The sequence below is a fragment of the Molossus molossus genome, unplaced genomic scaffold (assembly GCF_014108415.1).
Source record: "Molossus molossus isolate mMolMol1 unplaced genomic scaffold, mMolMol1.p scaffold_m16_p_6, whole genome shotgun sequence".
NCBI classification, from domain to species: domain Eukaryota; kingdom Metazoa; phylum Chordata; class Mammalia; order Chiroptera; family Molossidae; genus Molossus; species Molossus molossus.
The window spans coordinates 4,050,698-4,058,816 of record NW_023425399.1 but is presented as its reverse complement, the minus strand read 5'-3'; the positions used below and the strand labels follow the sequence as shown (position 1 = coordinate 4,058,816).

General features: G+C 58.9%; 1 protein-coding gene across 1 annotated transcript in view; it reads right to left on the bottom strand.

The window, feature by feature from the left end:
- Positions 1 to 873: 873 nt before the first annotated feature.
- BMP7 (bone morphogenetic protein 7) overlaps positions 874 to 8,119 on the bottom strand; it is a 72,391-nt gene continuing 65,145 nt past the window's right edge. Inside the window, exons 5-7 of the mRNA XM_036244592.1 lie at positions 4,691 to 4,767; positions 3,330 to 3,440; positions 874 to 1,479 (exon numbers count right to left, since the gene is read on the bottom strand). Of these exons, the coding sequence (XP_036100485.1) occupies positions 1,330 to 1,479; positions 3,330 to 3,440; positions 4,691 to 4,767 (338 nt within the window). The 3' untranslated portion in view covers positions 874 to 1,329. The remainder of the gene's footprint in view (positions 1,480 to 3,329; positions 3,441 to 4,690; positions 4,768 to 8,119) is intronic.

Here is an 8,119-nt window from a genome sequence, read left to right as displayed (position 1 = left end):
CCCCAGGGGCCTTCTGGATAACCCTGGTCTTTGTTCATGGATAGCCTTGTGCTCCCCGAGTCCTGTGCTGCAGCTGGAGGTGGGGTACACACCATTTAGGGGACCCACCAGCCAAGGCAAGGAAGGCTCTCACCAAGAGCCATGTCAGAAATGGCACCTTCAAATCAGGACGCTTGATTAGGACATCACTCTCAAAAGGCTTCTAGGTCCTTCCATTTGAGATCTGTGCCCCGCACACCCTATACCCAGCGGAACTCCCACTAAGCTTCTAGGAGCTGGCTGTTTGCAGAGCCCTCAGTAGGGGTCTGCCAAGGAAAAAAGGGGCCCACAGAGGCCCAGTCTGAACCCAGACTTCAGAGCACGCTATCAATGAACAGTGGACAAGACTACTTGGGACACGGACAGCAGCCTGTCGAAAGCCAGGTTTCCGCGGTGCTTCTTTAAACAGGGCCACGTCAGTCAGAGTTCAGGGTCAACTTGCAGGTTCTGTCCTAACGCTGTTGTCCCCACTCTGCCTGGTGTCCTAGCACAGAGGGGAACCGGAGAAGCACTCGCAAACATTTGCTGGGGCTTTAGTGCCTCCTCGAATTTCTGCCATCACACGCCCAGCCGAGTGACGAAGCGCATTTCTCCTTCAAGGTCAACACGCCCCTTCCTCCCAGCAGAAATGTGTCTTTCTCCTCCCAGCCAAGTCTTGGATCTGGGCACAGTTCCGTCAACCCTGGGTCTCGGGAAACCTCAGAGGGAACCCAAGTGGAATGGAGAAGGGGCCTCCCCGCCCTCCGCCGGCCACAGCTTCTGTTTATGAAATCAGAGTAAACCAAGAAGTGGGGATAAATTGTTTAGGAAAATATATCTGTAACATCCTAACCATTTTCATTCATTCGTTTTATTGGGACGTTTATTACAGGAACCTTTGTGTCACTCCTTCTCAGCACAGACACTAACGTGCCCACCCCTCGCCACGCACCCTCCTCCCCCGACGGGTGGCCTGGCCGAGGGTGCACCCTGGGAACCGGGCTGTGCGTGGCTGAGACTCCACCGCCCATGATCATGGCCGTTTCTCTTATATGTTTTCCTTCCTGTTAGGTTTTGCCTGCAGCAGCTTGTAGGATCTTGTCCGTAGGATGACAACAGAAAACTGATCAAAAGCCATTTGCCTCTCAAATTCCTTAAAGCTCCTACACCGGTCAAGTTGGGGAGGGGGCGGGAGGGTCTCCCAAAAGGCAGTCGGTGTGCTGGCTCCTCGCCAGGCGGGCGGAGGAGCTGAGCGGTGAGCCGCAGGACCCAGAAGAAGGTGGCGCCAGAGGCTCCGACCTCCGGCAGGGGCTAGTGGCAGCCACAGGCCCGGACAACCATGTTCCTGTATTTCTTCAGGATGACGTTGGAGCTGTCGTCAAAGTAGAGGACGGAGATGGCATTGAGCTGAGTCGGGGCGCAGCAGGGCTTGGGTACCGTCTCCGGGTTGATAAAGTGGACCTGGAACACAGGCAGTAGTGAGATGCGGTCACTCCCTTCTCTCTGGCCTCCTTATGACCGTAAGGGACAGGTGCTGCTCGGGCTAACGGCCCTCAGACACTTCGCCGAGCATGCCCAGTTCTAAGCACACCGCCTGGAACTAACCTGGTGCTGCGATGATCCCTGTCTCATGATGAGGGAACCAGGCACCCACAGTGCTTGCCCGGCACACGGTGGGAGTCAGTGGCCAGACCAGACTGTGAGGCCTGGCCTTCCTCTGCGGCAGGGCTGTCCTGTGCACTGTAGGGTTTTGACCGCAGCCCTGAGCACTAAGGTCAGAAGCACCCACCCCCCAATCATGACAGCCCAAAGTGTCACTAGATCTCAAATATCCCTGCGGGGAAAAACTGCCCCAAGTTGAGAGCCCGAGCTGGACTGGGGTCAGCCTGCAGGCCAAATCCTGCCCTGCCGCCTGGTTGTGTGAATAAAGTTTTATTGGCACCAGCCCCGCTGTTCGTGTGTGTAGCCTCGAAGGCTGCTTCCTCACTCTGCGGGCAGAGCCGAGCAGCTGCACCTTAGGACTCTCAAAGTCGAAAATATTTACTCTCGGGCCCTTTTTAGAAGAAGGTTGCTGACCTCTAAGCTTAGACCTGTCCTGTGCAAGAAAAATGTAACGCAAGTCACACATGTCATTTCGAAAGTTCTCGCAGCCACGCTTAAAAAGGTGGGAAAGAAGCAGGTGAAATGAATTCAAATAATATATCTAAGTCAACCAGGTATTTCAAAAATATTATTATCTCGACCTGGAAAAGTGATGCTTTGCCCGCTGAGGACAGAGCCTGGTCTGAACGAAAGGAACAGAGGAGCTCCTCCAAGACGGGGCACGTGGGGCCGGGACGAGGGCAGGGGGCGAGTACCACAGAAAGGACAAAGCTCCACCACGAGCAGAACTGGGGGGCGGAGGCATGGCCCTGGTAGTGAGCTGTCTGTCCTCAGGAGCATTCAAGCCAGGGAGGATGACCAGCTGTCAGGAAAGGCCCAGACAATGTTCATGGCAGCAGCTGGACAACCCAGGTCCCCGAAGCCCAGATTCTAAGCTAAAGAACCAAGTCCCTGACTCATCGCTGTTGCTGTTGGTCAGGGAGCAACAGTAGCGTCTACCCTGTGGCGTCAGCGCTGGGCACCCCGTTAACCTCACACTCACACCGACTCCTCCAGTGACCCCGTGGGAGGCCAACCCGAAACAGCCCCTCGGCTCCCCAGTCGCTCGTCACCCTAGTGTCCCGCTGGATCATCTCCCTGGGCTTCCTCCCTCCCTGAAGTCTCCTCATTTGTTTCCTTCCCTGGAAACGAGGCCCTGCGGGCGGGACCTGTGCCGGACCTGGTCTGTGCAGGGTCCACAGAGAACAGACCTCAACCGACACAGGAAACGCCCTGCAAGGACTGAACCGCCAAGTCATGGCCAGGAGGTGGGGACAGGAGCTGTGGGAGGGACAGCCCTCCCCCCTCCCCCACCCCCGCCCCAGGGGAAGACCTGACCCTGTGGGGTGGGGACAGGCTGACAGCCCAGAACAGCAGCCCCGACAGAGGCAGGGCCACGGCCACGGCCAGGACCATGGCCACGTCTCCACCAGGCACAGTGGCTGCTGCCCACAATACCTTTAGGAGCCCACGAAACTGTTCTAATGTCTTTTACAATGAGGAGAACTAAATCAACTTTAGGGTCCAAGATCAACTACATCGTCATGTCAACGGAGTAGAAAAATATGATGTTTAAGCTTTTTTTTAAATAGGGAAAGGGGCGCTGGGCAGAGACCTACTCTGGCCCCAGCCGGGAGGAGCCCGAGGCAGGGCCGGCCGGCCACACTCACCAGTGTCTGCACAATGGCGTGGTTGGTGGCGTTCATGTAGGAGTTCAGAGGGAAGGCACACTCCCCCTCGCAGTAGTAGGCGGCGTAGCCCTCGGGCGCGATGATCCAGTCCTGGGGGGAGAGGGGAGCGCCCCGTGGAAAGTGTGAGCCACAGGGTCCCCCCCTCCAGGTCAAAACCCCCCTCCTGTGGGCCAGACTCCGTGCTCCCAAGGCCGAAGGCACCCTCCTGGGCAGCTGTGGGCCTTGCAGAGCAGGAGAAGTGGATGCCAGCCTCTCATGGTCGCCAGACGAACAGGCCGCCGTGGGGGCCGGGGTGAGACCAGAATGGACACGTGTGGCTTTATGGGACGGTGACATCCACTTTACTAGGTGGTAACACACTGGCTAATCGCAGAAACAAAACTTCACGAGCAGTTCACCTGCCTGGGAGGGGGATTAACAACCCATCATGGTGAGAAGAAAGCCTGGTACTCGTGAGCTGCTCAGAATGGGGTGCCCGCGGCCCCCCTCCCTTCAGGGTCAGGTCAGTGCAGAAAAATTGCCCTAGCAATAAATACACCCCTCACTGACTCAAGTCCATGCAACCTCCCAGCAGAGGACCCTGGGGCACAGAAGTCACGCGTGACCTGGCTCCCGAGAGCACGGGGGGGGGATCCAAGCTGCCTGTGCGCACAGGTGCCCTGGGGGTGCACTGGGGCCTGAGCCCCAGGGAAGAAGCTAGACGCTTCCATTTGACCTAGTGCTCTTCTGACACGCCCTGCCCAGGACAGCTGAGCTGTGAGGACCGGCATGTTGCAGAGCTCACTGCTGAACCTCCGGGGCCTGCAGGAGGGCCCGGATGTCAGGGGTTCCTCGTTGTCGGGCTGAGTGACCCTCGATCCTCTCCTAGGATTCATCCCCTGCCCTTCTCCCTACTCCATCCGAATGGCTCCTGTAACATGATCCCACCCCTAAGACAGCTCATTGGTTCAGGAACCAGGGCCTGACCGAGCTGGGCCAATCAGTCCCTTCCCTGGGAGTTGACTCACGGGAGGGGGAAGGAGGGGCAGACAGGGCAGAGGCCTGGAGCTCTCGGGGCAGCTGGATTCTAGCGCATGCGTGAGAGCCGCAGCCAGCACAGGATGGAAGCGGGGTTCCCGTGCAGGTGAGGTTCCGAGTCCAACGTGTTTGGGTTCCCGGTTCTAGCTTGAGCCTCGGCCACATCTTTGCTCTCGGGTTTCATGAGGCACCCTGTACCCTGACCCTCCTGTACCCCGGTCAGGACACTCAGTCCCGGGGTCCTAAGGACGCCGAGGAGAGACGTGGTTCGCTGGCACACGGGGCACAGCCGGCAGCCTGGGCGGAGCAGCGGGGGCCCTTACCTGCCAGCCCAGGTCGCGGAAGCTGACGTACAGCTCGTGCTTCTTGCAGGCCTGCCTCTGGTCCGTGCTGCTGTTCTCTGCGGGGCGCCGGGGGGGAGGGGCAGAGACGGCGGGGGAGGGGCAGAGAGAGACGCGCGTCAGTGTCCTCAGCCCACGCCGCGGGGCGCGGCTTCTCTGACGCGCGCTGTCCAGGACCCGCAGCCCTCGGACTTACCCCCACCCCCGCGGGCGGTCTCCCCGCTCTGCCAGCCCAGCTCGCGGGTTCCGACCCGTCTGCCCACACTGCTTTCCTCCACACCCACGCACGTTCGGGCTGACATCTGCCCGGATGCCGCTCGGGGATCAAAGCCCATCCACATCTCCCGCGGCCACAGGAGGCTGCCCCGAGGGCTCTGCTCGCCGACCTCGCCGTGGGAGGCCAGCCCGCCCCACGATGCCCACCCCGCGGGAGGGGCAGGAGAGGGTGCAGACAGGGCCTGGGACAAAGCCCCCATCACCACCGCCAAGAAGAAACAAGAGGGCAGCGAGGCAAACCCCACCGACCTTCCAGGGAAGCCCCACTGAGGGTTCTCTGGGGGTGAGGATGACGCACTGGGGTTTTCCAGACTGTCTAAGGTTTGCAGGCATTTGGGCTGGGGATTAAGCCTTTGTAAACACGGGATCTCTGTCTCCCTGACACACACACGCACACGCACACCCGCAGCGGCCTGTCCACAGCCAGCTCCATGAGCTGCTCGCGGCCTTGGGTTTCAACACGAAGCCAAATGTCATTGCTTTGCTTTAAGGGGTTGGAAGAGGGCGACCAGGCGGCTGCCTGCCCTTCCTCCGCCCCTGCAGACATTGCTAATCAATCACGGCACCTCCCTCTCACCAAGCCCTCGCTCGGCTTCAGTCCCTGCCTCCCCTGGTGCGGGCACCAAGCAGCTGGCGATGCTGGTGCAGAAAGGGAAGAAAAGGATGCTGGAGAAGGAGACCCCAGCCGCCCAGCCCCTCCTGCCCCAACAGCCAGCAGGCGAGCAGGAGGCAGGCCGCCTCCTCCACCCCAGGGAGCCCGGCCTGAGCAGCTAACGAGTTACAACCGGTGCTGGGGCTCAGCTCCCAGCCCCGGTCATCTGCTGCAAGTGGCTAATTACTAGGCAGTGGGGTCCAAACGTGGGTGGGGGAGAAGGGCACGGGAGGAAGGCAGCGACCCCAGCCTCTCATTCCCAAACCACAGCATGTGAGGAGCTGTGGAATCCTTGGGGGAAGGGTAGCCCGCAGGAAAGGGGGTTCCCGGGGGGCGGGCAGCACGCAGCTGGATCCTGCCACCGCACACAGGGCTGCCTCCGGGGAGTGACTCGTGTGGCCCTAAGTAGGCTCCCAGCCCGCACGTGAGGTGAAGCTCTTCCCAGGTGCACATGCTCTCACATACGCATGCGCACACGCACACGCACACGCACACACAGATTCTGGCTACTAAGCCTGCGGTGGGGCCCAGGCCTCGGTATTTCTTTTCTTATCAAACTTCCAGGCAGGGTTTAAGCTGAACTTCCAACAGGGCCAGGAAGTAGAAATCCACAGGAAGGAAGCGGATTCCAGGCAAGAAAGAATAGCTGCCATGTGCGGTAGTGAGAGCCCCGTCCTGGGGGTTATGTAAATGGAGACTTGGCGGCGAAGTGTGGGGGAAATGGAGCGTGGACTTCTAAGACTCTGAGGTGCTCCACAGGACGCCAAGATGGAGTCTGCTGGGGTGGGATGTGCCAGCGCCCGGCTTGGTTGCTCTGGAAAGGCCTCTCACAGGTCTCCCTCCGCTGACCCTCCCTGCCTGCTCCCCACACTCTCAGAGCAGCCGGAGGATCGTCTGATCATCCCCAGCCCACGCCATAGCTTAAACCACGAAGAGCTTCTGAATTTGCTTTGGAAGAGATTCAAGTCAAGAGGCGGCTCCCAAGCGGATACTTCCATTTGCTCACCTCGTCCCAGCCACCATATCCCCACCCCCCAGGTGTCTCCAAACCTGTAGGTCCCACTGCCTGGAGCCCTGGAGTGGAGTCGACCCAGCCCGGCCCCCACCCAGCCCGGCCTCCACCCAGCCCAGCCTTGTGGGCACCTGCCTGCCCAGGGCTCTCGGCTGGGAAGTCCTCTGAACCCCCCCACCCCATGGTGAGTCCCTAGTCACCGTCCCCCGACCCTCAGGCCTGTTATTAGTGTGGTTGTGAATGACAGCCACTTCCTGCTGTCCAGAGTCCCCAGGGAAGACCATGGCTGGTTTTCACCGCTGAACCCCAGCCCCTAGCAGCCCGGCCTGGAGAAGGTTTCCAACACAAATTCTGGGGTTCGGTTGGTTTCTAATGTGGGGGATCACAGACCCCTTTGAGAAAATGATGGATGTGCCTGGCAGACAATATCCCTACAAAACCCGGTGGGCACACTCTGGAGCCACCCACACCCACCGAGGTCCAGCCGGGGTCTCTGGGGCTCAGGAAGCCCTCACCCCAAAACTTCACCAACCACACTTCCCTTCTGCCTTGCAAAGGAAAATGAACAGAACGTTCCACATCTGCCAGGTGAGGCAAGAAGCCGTTGATAAGACAAGGTATATTTGGGGGTCTGGGCTGCTTTGCATATTCTTTTTTTTTTCCTCACCCGAGGACATTTTTCCATTTTTTGTACAGACAGAGTGGGAGGGAGAGGGAGGAAGAGAGAGAGAGGGAAACAACGATGTGAAAGGGACACATCAAGTGGCTGCCACCCGCACGACCAACCAGGGCCAGGGACAAACTGCAACCGAGGTACATGCCCTTAGTGGGAACTGAACCCGGGTCTCTCCGGACCGCAGGTGGACGCTCTAACCGCTGAGCCAAACCGGCCAGGGCTGCTTTGCATATTCTAAGTCCCCCCTTTCCCCTTCAGCTGTGAGATGGCATCGGAGCTGGTCCCTGCCTCACGACCAAGGCAGAGCACAGGAACACGAACCCCGGGTGGGAAAACCCATGCTTAACAAGTATTCAAATTTGCCCAGAGTTTCAGATATTTTCCACTTTAAAAAATAAAATTAGGCCCTGGCCGGTTTGGCTCAGCGGTTAGAGCGTTGGCCTGCGGTCCGGAGAGACCCGGGTTCGGTTCCCGCTAAGGGCATGTACCTCGGTTGCAGTTTGTCCCCGGCCCTGGTCGGTCATGCGGGTGGCAGCCACTCAATGTGTCCCTTCACGTCGATGTTTCTCTCTCTCTCTCTCTCTCTGTTCCTCTCTCTCCCTCCCACTCTACCTGAACAAAAAAATGGGAAAATGTCCTCGGATGAGGATAAAAAAAAAAATTAAAATTAAAAAAAAAATAAAATAAAATTAGCCTGGCCAGTGTGGCTCAGTGGTTGAGTGTCGACCCTGCACCAAGAGGTCACCGGTTTGATTCGGTCAGGGCACATGCCCAGGTTGTGGGCTTGATCCCCAG